This window comes from Coturnix japonica, chromosome 1, assembly GCF_001577835.2.
Source record: "Coturnix japonica isolate 7356 chromosome 1, Coturnix japonica 2.1, whole genome shotgun sequence".
Classification (NCBI taxonomy): domain Eukaryota; kingdom Metazoa; phylum Chordata; class Aves; order Galliformes; family Phasianidae; genus Coturnix; species Coturnix japonica.
This window is the reverse complement of record NC_029516.1, coordinates 76,469,850-76,485,641: the sequence shown is the minus strand read 5'-3', so window position 1 is coordinate 76,485,641 and position 15,792 is coordinate 76,469,850. Positions and strand designations below refer to the sequence as shown.

Sequence of the window (15,792 nt, the reverse complement as noted above, 5' to 3'; positions counted from 1 at the left end):
GCAGTATTGTTCTTGGAGGAATTAGTATAAGCAAACTGTTGGAAACACCGGCTTTTCACTGCATGTTGCAAAAGACAATAATAGCAAAGCTAACTTTCCCCTAAAAGTCACATCAATCTAACATCCACTGGCAAAACTAATTTCCCTTCCTGCATTTGTCATACAAGTTACCTAATCTTTCTTCACTAAAAAAAAAAAAAAAAAAGTAATTAAAAAAATGGTTTACACAAAATATACCTGCAATTCCTTGCCTGGAGTTTAAATGGAAAGCACAGTTTAGGAAACTAAGTGTATTTTCCAACAGGCAATTAAGATAGTTTCTTATCTACACATAATTGGAATGTCAAATACCATCAAGTAGAAAAAGGAAAAACAACTTCCCCAAAAAAGAAACAACCAAGAGAGATATCAATAGTTTTAAGTCATGACATTTGCTTTTAATATTCATAGCTGTATATAGGAGTTGTGATCCATCAAACACACTCATGTCTAGAAAGTCATGAATCCCAAAATGACATTAGCAACCTCGTGGAGGCAAAATACGTATCATTAAGTCCGCTGCTGTAAGTCAGCAGTGTACTCTTGGAAACTAAGCTCCCAGATCACATGCCCTTTTGAAACTTGGTAAAGGCTGCTACAGGTTCCACTTTGAGTTTTTTCTTACCTGAGAAAAAACAGGGAAATTCAACCCCAGGGAAAACAAAGACCAAAGTTTGTTTGAAGCTCCCCTAAGGTCTGACTCCTCTAAGTCTTTGTTTCAGAATCTATATAACTGACCAAACTCTGAGCCAGCAGCTTCAAGTAAAAGATAGTAAGATGTCACTGGCTTGGACACAGGATTCATGGAACGCATATCTGAAATGCTAACTAACACTTGCTGTAGTCAAAAGCTCTGAAAGGCAACTGCTTTCATCTTCTTTCATCAGATTTTTCTCTTTGCAGAGCAAGGATTCAATTCTGTTTTCTAGAAGGAAAAAAAATAATCAGAAGACTAACTAACACGTTCATTGAGGTGAATTTACAGCCAACACCCCTCTGCGCCCCTTCAGAACTAATTTCAAGGAAGCCATTTACTAGAATATCAGCTACGTGTTAGAAAATAAAGTGCATAATGAAAGACACTGAGAACTTCGTTGACTTCAAGCTAGCACAGTATACGTCAGTCCTCAGCAACATGAGCAGACTGCCAATTAAAACAAATTGTTAACATGAGTATAGAATGTGAATAAATAAAATCCAAGCACACAATAATGGAAATAAGTTTTATATAAATGGGGGAACAAAAACAAACAAAACTGAAATGGAATCCCTAGTCCTTAGTGAAACAGAGCCTACTATACAGCTATTCCAACATGCAGCATCTGAAATGAAGAATCACAGTCTGTTTGCTTCCCCTCACCTATTCCTGAATCTAGTTTGCAGCTGTCAGGTGTCTGATTCATTTCACCTCGTGCTGGGGAAGATGTCCCTTGAGGGATACCTACAGACAGAAGGTCAGATGAAGAATCTTGGCTCTCTGCTGAAATATCAACTTGTGGCCAGCCACCCTCTTCTCCTTCATCATTGCAATTTGTCCCTTCATCCGCCTCTACTAGTTGCTCAACAGATTCCAAATACTGCTGTAGAAGCCTGTTGTCCTGCTCGTTATTCGAGCTCTCTGTGCTTTGTTCACATCCCCCACCGTCATCTTCTACATCTGAAGAACGTTCTGAAGCAGAATTGCCACACTGTTTGATGGTTTCCACCGAAAGAGAGCCCTCAGTTCCTTCTGTTAGACTCTTTTCATCAGTACACAAGTCACCAGTATGAGTCTGGTCAGCCATGGCAGAATGAAAGCCAGAATCTGGGAACTGTAACAAAGGCTTCTCCTGAAGGACATCACCAGCTGGAGCTAAGCAAGCAGAACTGACATCTGATGGGGTTTCTTGCTCAAGAGTAGATGTTTGAGTGGACGGTTCTGAGAGACAAGAAGTACCGGCTGAAGGGATCCCAGGTTGACAAGTGGTACCTAAGTGTTGTGTCACTGTAAGCTGCCACTGTTGAAGGGATTTAACCTGCAAAGTATAAAAAGCACTTAGGTTTCTAAGCTATTGCAATTGGCAACAAAGCTCTAATCAAATATTCAAGCTCGGGAAGAAATAACAGCTTATTAAAAGATATATATACATGCTTTTTCTACTCTAGAAATGATTTGATTGATGAGAAGCAACACCGCTCGACACTATTTCACTTGCCCTAAGCATCCAGCAGGTGCATCAAGTCTCATGCCTACCATGCTTGTTTAGTTTTCCTTGCACTTTGTCCTTCTTCTCATATCAAGCTGTATTTTATCACTTTATTACAAACACAGCTTATTGCATTAACACTTCTGAATGTTACTTTTCCCCTGAGTAAAAGAACAGCCAAATCCATTGCAATTAGATTCTAATAAGCCACTGAGCTTGTAATTGGAAGAATGAACCATACTCACCATCTCTTCATGCTCTATAGTATGAAATATCTTCTCTATTCATAAGCAAAAAAAAAATAAGAGGACTACAGCTATTTACCTGGTTCCAAACAAATCTGACAGCTTCCTCCTGTACAAGCCTCTGAATCTTATCTTCCTCTCTTTCTTTTCTTAGTCTGCAAGAACACATATCCAAAATAATGCAAATTAAATAATATCCTGGTAACAAAATCAACAAGATTACATAAAAATGCCCTCTGAACTTCTGAAAACACCATTGAGCCCAACACTGGCTTGTCATCAATATCCAGTTGCTGTCCGTCCAAGTAACAATTAAGAGTTTGCTTTCCTTTTGCTGTCAAACATGCACTGACTTGCTAATACTTCAAGGATCTTTTTGCATACTGAACCTGACCTCTTCAAGTAGATGTGTCTCTTTCTCCTGAAGTAGGAAGGAGATAAAGGAAGAAAAATAGTGCTTCTGCGCTTTAAATTCTGCCTTCCCCACCTGATGCCATCAAGATAAATGTGGAGGTATCATGTGAAAGCATTGGGATTTTCTATAGGCTCACCAAGAGCTCAGTCTGATTCACAGAACTTCTGTCATTTATGATAGTAAACCAAAGGGATCTGACAAACTGTTCCCAGACTGATCCTGAACGATATTAATATATCCACAATTCCTGTATTACAAGTTGAGAAACTTTGATAACAATCCCCCTAAAACATAGATTCATGTGATCAAAAAACAGAATCGTATTTGAAAATCATAAAAGCAAAGTGAGAATCATTCCTCTGACGGTTAACAGAGGAATGACTCAATACCAACACTTAGACTTTGTAATTGCTAACAAATTAAGTCAAAAAGCTCATAATTTACAACTGCTATTTTGATTATGCAGCACAACATGCATGTCCAAATAATAAAAGAACACAGAAAGTTAATTCTAAACCAGCCTGCTCATAGAGGACATGCAGAGAGCATGAGAAGTTACATGCATGTGTAACCATTATATCTTACAGGAATTCTTCCTCTACCATTATCACTGTTTTATATCATTAATGCTTGGTCCTACTGTGCGCAGTTATAAGAAAACCCATCTATACCATTCCAGAACTACCTTGGAACAATCTCTATCCAGACTTGAAAAATGCACAGTACAAACTCAACTTACTTCTGTATTTCATCAGTTAAGCAAAGTATGTGCTCCTGCATCCTGCTCAGTCGAATTTCATATCGTACTTCCTTGGCTCGGGGATGGTAGTTCCTTGTATAAAACCCCCTCCAGCAGGCTTGAAGCTTGGTAGCTGCTTTAGTCATTCTTTGGAGTTCATCTGCACCTCGATCAACAGCAGCTAAAGAATCCAAATTTTCTCCTGCCACCTTCTCAGTGCAGACTGTTGTAACTCTCAATTCAGTGCCAGGCTGACCATGCAGAAGTTGGTCTTCAGAGGAAGCTGAAGAATTGCCAGCATCAGTCTGGTTAGCTTTTACCAGATCAGAAGATGATAACTGCACCCTCTCCTTCATTTGCTCTTGAGTTTCCGCACTTTCTGTCACTTTGTTGGAGTGCTCTTTTGTAAGCCAAGAACTTTCTTCTTGCTTGTTAACTGTTTCTCTTCTATTAGCATCCTTTGCAAATTCAAGTACAGTACTATCATTATCTTCTAGATCCAAACTGATTCCACATAACTTCGGTTCTGAAGTAGGAGACGCTGGAGACAATCCTGAAGCAACTGGCATGAAAGTAGACTCTGAAGATAACAGGCTGCTATTTAGCTTGTCTTCATCAGTCTGTACGTCTTCAAGGTACAGCTCCTTGCGACAATTTCTTTCATGAAGAAAAGTGTTCTTTACTGCGTAGGAATGATCATCATTCACACTTGGTCCAACCCAGGAATTCTTCTGGATGACACGTTCTAGACAGGCAGAAAGACATTTTCAGAAGTCACACAGTGTTTCAATAAAATACTTCAGTTCATAGAAAATAAATCTGTATTTTATTCCCACAGGTAAGATTATAGGCGCAAATTTACACCTTACCACTTTCAAGTACTATCTGTGGTGGATGAACTGGACTGCTGTGCTCAGAAGTAACGGGCAAAGTCCTGTTGGAAGCAGATGTAGCTGGTCCTTCATTTTGGTTTTGACACATCAGCTGCCTCTGGTGGAGCCTGAGGACAAAGTTTCAACAGATTTTATATTTTAATATTTGTTTTTGGTACATGAGGCATCTGAAATAAACTATCAACTACTTTGAAGTAAACAAGAAATCAAACCGTTTCTAAAACAAGATGCGAGCTATAGGTAGGTGCCAGCCTACTCCTAATAACAGGACTGCTCACAATGTAGGGAACTACACAGGACACGCTATGCTTGTATGCCTAAAGAGTTTGAGGAATGGACTCAGGTAACAGCATTGCCACAAAGCCATTCTTTACAATCTGAAGAAAGAGAAAGGTTAATTCAACCTAGCGAAATTAAGAGATCATGAGGTAGATATTAGAAAATCACTCTGCCTTAAAGATCCTGTGTGTATACGTTTTTTCTTTGTGATAGAAATCTGTGATGGTAGAGTTTATATTAATTACAGTCCTCGTACAAATCACTTTCAATGTTCTACAGAGCACAGACTGCCTCTAGAGTGCCCAGCAAACACTCCTGCTGCTCTCTTGTTCCTCATTCCATTCATCCTTTACCTCCATTACTCTTCCCATCTTTGGCTCTTGCTATTGCTTTAAAACTCTTAAAAGGAAATATCTAATACATAATGAGACAAACAATCGTATTCTCAATTACATTCTCTAACAGTGGAGAAGCAAGAAGCTCTCACCTTTGCTTACTCAGTATTTTTTCCAGCTTGGCATCTTCTTCAGTCTGGAGACCGTATGTAGATATAAGAGGACAAACAGTAGCCAAGTACTGGACTAACTGAACATGTTGCCCAGGTCGATACGATCTTCCTTTACCTTGACTGTAGAGCCATTCTGCTTTCAAACTGTCAGGAAGAGAGTTACTATTAATACATATATAGCATACACCTCATAACTTTTCTTTGAGCCCCGCTCCTCTAAGAGCTACCAAAACACTGAACGTCAACAGTGTCCAGATACCTCCACTGTCATACAGATAGCAGTGATACACACAGTGATACAGTAAAGACTGATGAAAAAACATAATGATACAAGCCTTCTTGGCCACCTGGGCACACTGCTGGCTCATATTCAGCCTACTGTCCATCAGCACACCAAGGTACCTTTCCATCAGGTAGTTTTCCCAACTACTCCTCCCCAAGCCTGTAGGGTTGCCTGGGGTTGTTGTGACCAAAATGCAGGACCCAACACTTGGCCATATCGAAACACATCTAGTTTACCTTGGCCCATCGATCCAGTCTATCCAGGTCCTTCTGTAGTGCCTTTCCTCCCTCGGGCAGATCAACACTCCCTCCCAACTTCGTGTCATCTGCGAACTTACTGATGATGCGCTCAATCCTCTCATCAAGATTATTAATAAATATATTGAATAGAAGCGGCCCCAGTTCCAAGTCCTGGGGGACACTGCTCGTGAGTGGCCACCAACTGGATTTAACTCCATTGAGCACAACTCTTTGGTCCCTGCCATCCAGCCAGTGTTTCACCCAGTAGAGCGTACACCCACCCAAACCATGGGCAGCCAGCTGCTCCACGAGGATGTTGTGCGGGACAGTGTCAAAGGCCTTACTGAAGCCCAAGTAGACCACACTGACAGCATTACCCTCATTCATTAAGCAGGTCACCCTGTCATAGAATTAAATCAGGTTTGTCATGTGGGATCTACCATTCACAAACCCATTCTGACTGAGCCTGATCCCCTGCTTGACCTTTAACTGGTCACTTGTTAACTTTAGAAGTATCACATTACCTTTCTTTCTGAGAAACCATATATCCATCAAGAACTTTAAGGTTGAGACACCAGCTGACTATATATGGCCTGTAGTCAAAGCCAGGGACTGAAGGTGTGGCCATCACGCAAGGATTGTTCATTATCGACAGCTGTTCCAGTTGAGGAAGAGAAGCCAGGAAAGAAACCTTGAGAAAATAAGACATATTTATTAACTGAAGAGAACCATTAGCTGCTTACAGAATGGAACAATTTGCCTAATTACAGCAGTACATCTCAAAAAACAACAACATTACAATTGCATTGAAAATCACACTTGCTTGTTAATCTTACCTCATTTAAGTCTCTGATTTCATTTTCTGCCAAAGAAAAAACAGTCAGGTTGTGAGGTAGGCAAACGGGGGCGGTACGAAGTGAAGTTATAATATTTCCATGCAGCAACAAGGTCTATAAAATAGAAATATGGTGATAAAGATGCATGTTTGAACAACAATGACAACAACAGAAGTTTACTAAAAACTATTTTCCAAAAGTATTCCAGGGAGGGAAAACTGAATTTTACATCTTAAAGCAAACTGTTACTATTAGGAAATACAGAACTGATGCTTAGCTGCATTCACAAGTATATTTGAAACATTATCTCTGTGTATGTGATAAAAAGACTTAACACTGTGCTTTCCCTTGATTCATAACCCACTAAGAGAAACAAGTGCTGTCTTACAGCATCACCTTAATCAAAATCACTAGCGACTGCAGAAGAATCACTGGCCCAGTTGGTGCAACTTGAAAGCAACAAAATACCCCTTTCATTCCTCCTTCTAAAAGTCACAGGGATTAATTAGAATGCTTTAAAATCTAGCATCTGAATAATTAATGTTTTAAAAGGTTACAATTTTCTAAACAAAAATGCTCAATGCAAAGAATATAAGAACAGACAAAAGTGCATCTACCTTCAGAGACGTAAGTTTTGAGAGATCTCCTAGCTGAGATATGTTGTTGTCTGACAGATCAAGGTGCTGAAGAGATGCACAGGAATTCATTTGCTCAATGGCCTATAAAAATAAAGGAGTCAATTTCAATATTTTTTTAGTCATTAAATCAAAAGAGGTGTCAATCATTGAAAACAACTTGGGAAGCTAACAGCACTGCATAACAAGGCCTACATTAAAATCATGTATTAAAAATTATTTTAATACCTGATATAACTACCTGATATCAGACACTTTAAAATTAAAGATAACTATTCTTTTCCTGTTTTGTTGGCTACCTCCCAGTTCTTATTACAAGTTGGTGTCAAGCCAAGATCTATTTTTCCCCAAGCCAATTCTTGTCCAAAAGTTGCCCTCTTTCATTTCATTACACTAGTGGACAGGAAGGTTTGACATTTATTCCCATTAAAACCAGAAACAAAAATTCAGTCTTCTATGCAGTAGAACAGAATGAAACATCGTAAAGATCATCTTCACTGTGTTTTCCAAGTTTCTACTATGGTAGATTCTGGAAAGATACATAAAACTCTATGTACTTTACCTTAAGATTATTTCCTGCCAAGTTGAGCCATTCCAGGTGTACCAACTCCTTCAGCCCTTCCACATACCCAATACTATTATGAGGCAAGTTTAGCACACGGAGCTGAGTCAGTTTTGCTACACCCATCATTCGTACCAAGCGATTGTTGGCTACAGACAACTGCAGATGGACACACAAGTTAAAGAAACAGATTCAATGATTAAACTCTACTGATAGTATAGGCTGTCTGTCAAGCTAAAAGTCCAATCCAACAGGAACTACTTCTTTGTAGATGTTCAATTTTTAAGCAAATACTACAGACCCAAAAAACTGCAAGTGACAAGAAATGAATAAATCATCAAAGAAAGTAGATTTCCACTAAGTCTGTAGAACTGTGAAGACTTTCTCATATCAACAGCTAATAAAGGAGGGGATTAAACGAGGAATTGCATCGTATGAAAATAAGCTTTTAAAATCAATATTGCCAAATCACTTTACAAACGTTTGCAACATTCCTGGTGTAAAACCATATTTTAACCCTCATGTACCATATATTTAACCCTCATGTACCTAAATGAAACGTTTCAAAGTTAAGTATATTAAAGCTAAGCACTAGCAACATCAGAGCCTACATAACTCAGTGTGTTAACAAGAACCATGCAATTGCTCAGGTTTAAAAGGACCTTAAAGATCATCAAGTCCAACCACAACCTACCCATAGTACCCTAACAACCCTCTGCTAAATCACATCCCTGAGCACCACATCCAAATGGCTTCTAAACACATTCAGAGATGGTGGCTCAACCACCACCTTGGGGAGCCTATTCCAGTGCTTAACTACCCTTTCTGTAAGGAAGTTCTTCCTGATATTCCTGATATCCAACCATTAGGTTCCAGCAAATACAACTCAAGTCCCACTGACCTGCATCAGATTCCTGCATTTCTCCAAATGTTCCAATTTAATTATCTGGTTTTTGTCCAGAATCAGAGTGTGAGTATCAGGATCACAGGGTAAGGTCGGACCCAGCTTCTGCAATCCTTGACCTGACCAGTTAACTACCAAACCTTAGAATAAGAAAAACATAAGACAGAAAGCAATCAGTTATTAGAAGATAATAGGTAATAGGTAATAGCCTGGTGCGGGTTGGAAGGGACCTTAAAGATCATCGAGTCCAACCCCCGGGATTCGAGCCTCTGTGTAGCAGAGCGGCACTTCTACCACTTGCGCCACAGGGGGGATTCGAACCCGGGGCTCGGTGTTGCAAGCGGCACTTGTACCACTGCGCCACCGGGGCACAGTGTAGATGTAGCTACCAGTCCCTGTTTAAATTCTGGCACCCGATTAAAGCGTTCCACCAGACACCAATATAAAGGGATGAGGAAATCACTCCTGACTGTCCGTGTACCCGGCGCCCATCCCGACTCCATCTCCCATCACACCCCACGCGCTGCCGTCTCTCGGCGCCGCACAACGGCGCCCCAACGAGCCTCCAGCCGCCGGCTCCATCCCGCCCCCCGCGCCGTGACCCCGCGGCGGTGCCCTCACCCCCCGCAGCCGACGAGCCGGGCTCGTTCCGCTCCTCCGCTCCGGTAGCTGCCATGCTTCTCTCCTACCGACGCCGCCAGGCAACCGGACGCTGGGCGCCGATTGGCTGCCTCGCCGCTCGCCGAGAAAATTCCCGTTGTTCCGAAGATTAATTGATCTCCCCGTACAGCGACCGCCCCCCGCAGCCAGCGAAACCCAACGGGACGCAGCGGCAGCCGGCAGAGGATCCCACACCGACCCCCGCTCTGCGGCCCGACCCTCCCGCCGGGTCCCGCAGGGGCGGAGCGCTCCCGGCACACCGCGCGCCGCCGGGGCCACGCCCCCTTCCGGCCGGCTCCCCTCCTCTTCGGCCCGCCCGCCGCCATCATGAAGTGAGTGGGGCTGCGGCCTTGGCTGCTCTATCCGCATCCATCCCCCGCGGGGAGGCCGAGCGATGGCTGAGGAACACTTGGCCGTCGGTCTGCGCCATCTGCTAACTTGTGTCTTTCTCGTAGGGTCGAGCTGTGCAGCTTCAGCGGGTACAAGATCTACCCGGGCCACGGCCGCCGCTACGCCCGCACGGATGGCAAGGTGAGGCCGGAGCAGCGGGGGGAGCGAGGCCGAGCCGAGTAGGGACCGGGTGCTGAGTGGATCGTTGGGATCTGGTTTCCTTATCTTAGAGATACGATGTTTGTGTCTATAAAGACACTCTGGTTCTTGTCGCTGGTACAGGCTGTGTGTGCCCCATCTTTGCAGGCATTCAAGGCCAGGCTGGATGGGCAGCCCGAGCTGCTGAGTGGCAGCTTTGCCCACAATAGAGGCTGGAACTGGCTTTGAGGTCCTTTCCAACCCAACCATCTTGCAAGTCTTTCTAGTTCCAGTGCTGTGGTCTTGCTGTGCAGCATGTCTTATGGCAGCTAAACAGCTGGACCGAGTGATTCTTGAGGTGATCTCCTTAGAAACTGAAGAATTTCAACCTGACTAGCTAGTAGCAAATCAGGCCCTTAATACTGCCTTCAGTTTCCTCTAGTCAAGAAGGTGTTGAGCAGTTCTAGTCTCTCAAGTGTTGCTTATATCCTCTCATGACCCACACGTACAGAAGGTGCTTACACGAGAGTGGGGTTGGTCTCTTCTCACTGGTGACAGGATAAACACTGAATCAAATAATTACTTGATATGCTGATATAAAGTGTGACAGTGTCATTCATAGAAACGAAGCTTACACAAATACTTTATTGCCTTCTCAGGTTTTCCAGTTCTTGAATGCAAAATGTGAGTCTGCATTCCTTTCCAAGAGAAACCCCCGTCAAATCAACTGGACTGTTCTGTACAGGCGTAAGCACAAGAAAGGACAGTCAGTAAGTATAAAGCAATGAAAGCTGCTCTCAGGTTTTCCACCAAAAAAGAATTGGTAACTGGTCAGTTAGAATGGAAGTGACTGCAGTATGTTGATGGGTAGCAAAAGTGTGACTTGTATATACCTGAACAAGGTGGTCTGCTTGGTGAGCGTGTGTTTGCTCGAGTCTGTATGTTGCTTTATATTTGGAACATAATACTTCAGTGAGAGTGCTGAAACTGGACTTAATTATGAGGGGTCTGGAGCACAGGCCTTATGAGGAGGGGCTGAGGGAGCTGGGATTGTTCAGCCTGGAGAAGAGGAGGCTCAGGGGAGACCTCATTGCTCTCTATAACTACCTGAAGGGAGGTTGTAGTGAACTGGGGGTTGGCCTCTTCTCTTTTGTAATCAGTGATAGAACTAGAGGGAATGATTTTAAACTGCGCCAGGGGAGATTCAGGCTGGACATTAGGGAGTATTACTTCTCGGAAAGGGTAGTCAGGCACTGGAATGCACTGCCCAGGGAGGTGGTGGAGTCACCGACCATGGGAGTGTTCAAGAAACGTTTGGATGTGGTATTGAGGAATATGATTTAGCTGGGAAGTATTGGTAATGGTTGGACTAGATTATCTTCTAGGTCTTTTCCAACCTTGATAATTCTGTGATTCTGTAATTATGTCTGAGGGTCCCTTCAGAACCACAGGAGCTACGTCAGATTTTAACATTTGTCTGAGTTATACGTATTAAAGCTTTTTCAAATGAAGTTGTTTACAGAAGGTGGGACAGCACTGTTTAATCTGTGTACTGCTTAATTATTTGGACTATAAGATTCCAGGATTATTAGAATACTGATTATCAGATGATTTGGAGGATGATGGGTGAAGGAAAAGTTCATGTAACCATCTTGAAAACTTATATATCTAGCTATAGATGTCCTTGTTCCTGCAGGGGAGTTGGGCTAGATTACCTTTAAAGGTCCCCTCCAGCTAAAGCAGTTTTAGGTTTCTAACTTAGTAGAATGTCAACGTTATGCAGTTGTCATCGCACTGAAAATATACAGCATGTTAACATAGGTAATTTCACTCACTTGCTTAATATTGCACAGCAAAAGTGTAGTCAGGCTTACATGGAAACACTGGCTCAACACACCTGTGAGTTTATTTAGAGAAGCAAAGTCGATGGCTTATTGGTCTGCTTTGGCAAATCAGTTAATTGTTTATTTCCAAAATGAGGAATAGAATTCTTCTGTACACAGCTTGGTAATAGCTTCAATCTTACTAGCAGCTTGTTCCTGTAATTGTCAGCCTTATGTTTCATGTGTTATCATGCTAACTGCCTTTGTATCCTGTCGTTTTAGGAAGAGATACAAAAGAAGCGCACGCGCCGTGCTGTTAAGTTTCAGAGGGCTATTACTGGTGCATCCTTAGCTGAGATTATGGCTAAGCGGAACCAGAAGCCTGAAGTACGAAAAGCGCAGAGGGAACAAGCTATCAGGTGAGAAATCACGTGCATTTTCCTACAAGATCATAGAATCATAGAATTACCCAGGTTGGAAAAGACCTTGAAGATCATCAAGTCCAACCGCAGCCTAACCAGTACCCTAACTCTGACAACCCTACACTAAATCATATCCTTGACTACCACATCCAAACAGCTCTTAAACACAACTAGGGATGGCGATTTAACCACCTCCCTGGGGAGCCTATTCCAGTACCTAACTACCCTTTCTGTAAATAAGTGCTTCCTAATATCCAACCTAAACTTGCCCTGGCGCAACTTGAGGCCATTTCCCCTCATCCTGTCACTTGTCACTAGTGAGAAGAGACCTGCCCCACTCTCACTGTAATCACCTTTCAGGTACTGGAAGAGAGCAATAAGGTCTCCCCTCAGCCTCCTTTTCCCCAGACTAAACAGCCCCAGCTTCCTTAGCCTCTCCTCATAGGGCTGATTCTCCAAGCCCTTCACAAGCCTCATTGCCCTTCTCTGGACCTGCTCCAGTACCTCCATGTCTTTCCTAAGCTCTAGCTGAGCTCTGTGTATTACAAGCATGTTGTGGGCGATCAGTATGTTTGGATGCAACATTGAGTAATCTCAGCAAGACTTAATATCAGCAGAGAGGGGTCTCTTCTTGCTCTCTTCCTTTGTGAAAATACTGCTTTTGTCACGTGCAGTTTTGTTGTCTTTGTGGTAGACTTGCTTGAGGCATTGAATGCGGGGTATAAACCTCAAGTAATGCATTTGTTTCCTGATCTTAGGGAGCTCTTACAGTGGTTGAGATGAAGAAACAGTGAATGGCACACGTGAATAATTAGCTTTTTTCTTGTGTATTAACAGGGCTGCAAAAGAAGCCAAGAAGGCTAAGCAGGCCACCAAGAAAACGGCTGTTTCTGCTGCAAAGGTAAGATGCAGTGGGTATACTTGGAATATGCCGTGTTGTAACACTACTACAGAACTTAATTGGGAATTGGTGTTCTGTCCGTTTTGATCCTGAAGCATACTGACCAAGCTAATGCGCTACAGATACACATGTGAACTGCTGAACAGAACAAACCACTTCTTAGAGGGAGAGTAAATATTATAGTAAAACCACTTTGTGAGCAGATGGCAATGATGCATAGAAATCAGCTTGCCTAGGTGTGACATTACTTAGGGACTTGGTAGCAGTGTATTGCTGAGTGTTAACATGCTCTTCAGTTCGGCTTCTGACCTAATGCTGAAGGTTGCCATCATCCATATTTCAAGCTCACAGTGATAGGTGTAATAACAATCTGTTATCTCTGATCTGATTTTTAGATTGCCTCATTTATGTAAAGAATTGTAAGTGTAACATAGGGATGCTTTCAGTAATGTGGATAATGTGTTTCTCTTTGCTCATACCTTGTTGTTTCTCCGCAGGCTCCAACAAAGGCAGCACCTAAGCAGAAAATTGTGAAGCCAGTCAAGGTTTCTGCTCCCCGTGTTGGTGGGAAGCGCTAGCTTGCCAATGTGTTAGCCATACTGAATAAACAGCTGACTCGCTTTCACAACTTGTGCCGTGTTCTTTTCGACCGTGTAACAGATGCTGAAGAGAATTAAAGACTGATGAACACCCTTATGCCATGAAATGCTCATTTCCTTAAAGGATCTGCTGTGCTAGAAGACATCTTGGAAGTCTTAAAACAGAGTAGTCCGGGCATTAGGAAGGTCTGAGCTGATATGTGCACAAGCAGAATAAGCTACGACATGAATGTCAAACGGCATAGAGTTATGAGTTCAGAATACAAACTGTAGGGGATGTGAAACAGTGCAGACTGTGACACAAAGTACACCCCCTGCATTATGAAACCAGATGTTTGCAAAGGGATTGAACAGGATAAAAGGAAAAAGGGTTTCAGAAATGAATATTTCACAAACCATATGGCAATTAAACAGGTTGAGATTCAACTCCTTAGAAAGTAACAAGACCACAGAGTGCTGGAAGCTTTGTCAAGCAAGGCTTATTAAGGTCTTGCCTTGCAGTCTTTCCTTGAGCTTTTGCTAAGCTGAATGGCACAATTTGACCTAATATGGCCATTCTGCATTTGTGATCCAGTTAGCAGCGCTTAAACCATTTGTAACAGGTTGAATAAGCTTAAAATTGTTATCGCAGAAGGACGCTGGGAATGAATCATGTAGCTAGAATACTGCAGCTGAGGGCTACAAGCTTTGTAGAAGGAAAGGTGGTGGATTTGCCTCCTTATGTTAAGACTGAAGGGCTGCCTGTGAGAAACTAGCATTAGCAGGATGATACAGCCTATGGGTTACATCTGGGGACCAGACCAATGAAGGACATCTGGTTGTCAGGGTCTATTTCAGGCCATCTGGTCAAGGAGTGCCTGTTGACAAGATCTTGCTTCAGCTGCAAGAGGCATCACACTGGAAGCCTCTCATCCTGGTGGGGGATTTCTACCACCCAGATATCTTCTATGAAAACAATGCTGTGAGCTGCGAGCAATCCAGGAGACTGCTGGAGTCTGTTGTTAACTTCCTAGTCCAGGTACTGGATAGACAAATGAGAGGGCAAGTGCTATTTAGACCAGGTGTTCACCATGTGGAGGAGGTCATTAAAAGAGATTAAGATCAGTGGCAGCCTGGGCTGTAGGTTGAGTTTGTGATCTCAAGGAATGTGAGTCTAGCAAAGAATGGATTCTGAATCCTGAATTTCAGGACAGTGAACTTCAATCTATTTAAGGAATTACTGGATGAGATTCCCTGGGAAACTGTCCTTAGAGACAAAGAAACAGAACAGAGCTGGCAGCTCTTTAAGGATACCTTTCTGAAAGCACAAAAGCTCTCCATCCATCAGCATAAGAAATTAAGCGGAGGAGTCAGAAAACTAGCTTAGCTCCTACTCCCAGGCAAAATGGCATCCAAAATTGTTAATGTAAGGTACACAGCTCTCTAGTTTAGTACTTGTGCCTTGTAGGCAGTGTGCCCAAACTCCCCCTTAGCTTTGGGTAGTAATAGCTTCAGGAAAGCGGTGTTTAACTTAGTAGAAGTTTAGGAGAATATAAACTTTATCTTCTGGATTGCAACTTCTTCTGGTGCAACTTCAGGCTATTACATCTAGTCCTATCACTAGTTACCAGTATTTGGTATTTGTATTTGGTATTTTGGTATTGCTTGCACCCTGCATACATGCCTGTCAAAGCAAGTCTTAACAATTGCATATGAAGTTCATCAGCTGAAAAGCAGAAATAAGCCATTAGAAACAATCTGCTTATAACAACCACAAGTGATACATAGGAATTGATTGTCACATATGACAACGTAAGGTGGAATGATACAAAGATGGTAACAGATATTCAAGAGTTTATTTATAGGGAAAAACTCACCCATATGGATGCCTTCACTGGGAACTGCTGAGGCAATCTCCACCAGGGAGCAATCTCCAAGAGATGCTGCCTTAGTGGTGGTCAGCCCTTAAATGAGGTCTAGAGGAGGTGCAGTCAAGCTCCACCCCTTCCGGGAGCACAGCTCAATTACTCTCACCTGTGCTCCCACAGCTGACCCAACATTTGCCTTAGCTGGTTAATCAGAGGCTGTGATTACCAATTTCCCATACCGACAATCAG

At 42.6% G+C, this 15,792-nt stretch overlaps 2 protein-coding genes across 3 annotated transcripts; one reads left to right on the top strand and one right to left on the bottom strand.

Annotated features, from left to right (window-relative positions):
* Positions 1-412: 412 nt before the first annotated feature.
* On the bottom strand, positions 413-9,525 carry CEP97 (centrosomal protein 97). Of its 2 annotated transcripts, none has more exons than XM_015877253.2 (12): positions 9,385-9,525; positions 8,761-8,903; positions 7,860-8,018; positions 7,280-7,381; positions 6,663-6,776; positions 6,351-6,517; positions 5,284-5,448; positions 4,494-4,624; positions 3,625-4,369; positions 2,550-2,625; positions 1,400-2,054; positions 413-964 (listed from the first exon to the last, which is right to left on the bottom strand). In XM_015877253.2, the coding sequence occupies exons 1-12, from the start codon at positions 9,437-9,439 to the stop codon at positions 864-866; spliced, it is 2,613 nt and encodes an 870-aa protein (XP_015732739.1). In that variant the 5' UTR covers positions 9,440-9,525; the 3' UTR covers positions 413-863. The 2 variants fall into 2 exon arrangements, with proteins under 2 accessions (XP_015732739.1, XP_015732748.1); XM_015877262.2 differs by lacking the exon at positions 9,385-9,525 and adding an exon at positions 9,153-9,281.
* Positions 9,526-9,652: 127 nt separating this feature from the next.
* On the top strand, positions 9,653-13,793 carry RPL24 (ribosomal protein L24). Its single transcript, XM_015877277.2, has 6 exons — positions 9,653-9,755; positions 9,879-9,954; positions 10,611-10,721; positions 12,057-12,193; positions 13,034-13,097; positions 13,595-13,793. The coding sequence occupies exons 1-6, from the start codon at positions 9,751-9,753 to the stop codon at positions 13,673-13,675; spliced, it is 474 nt and encodes a 157-aa protein (XP_015732763.1). The 5' UTR covers positions 9,653-9,750; the 3' UTR covers positions 13,676-13,793.
* Positions 13,794-15,792: the final 1,999 nt, after the last annotated feature.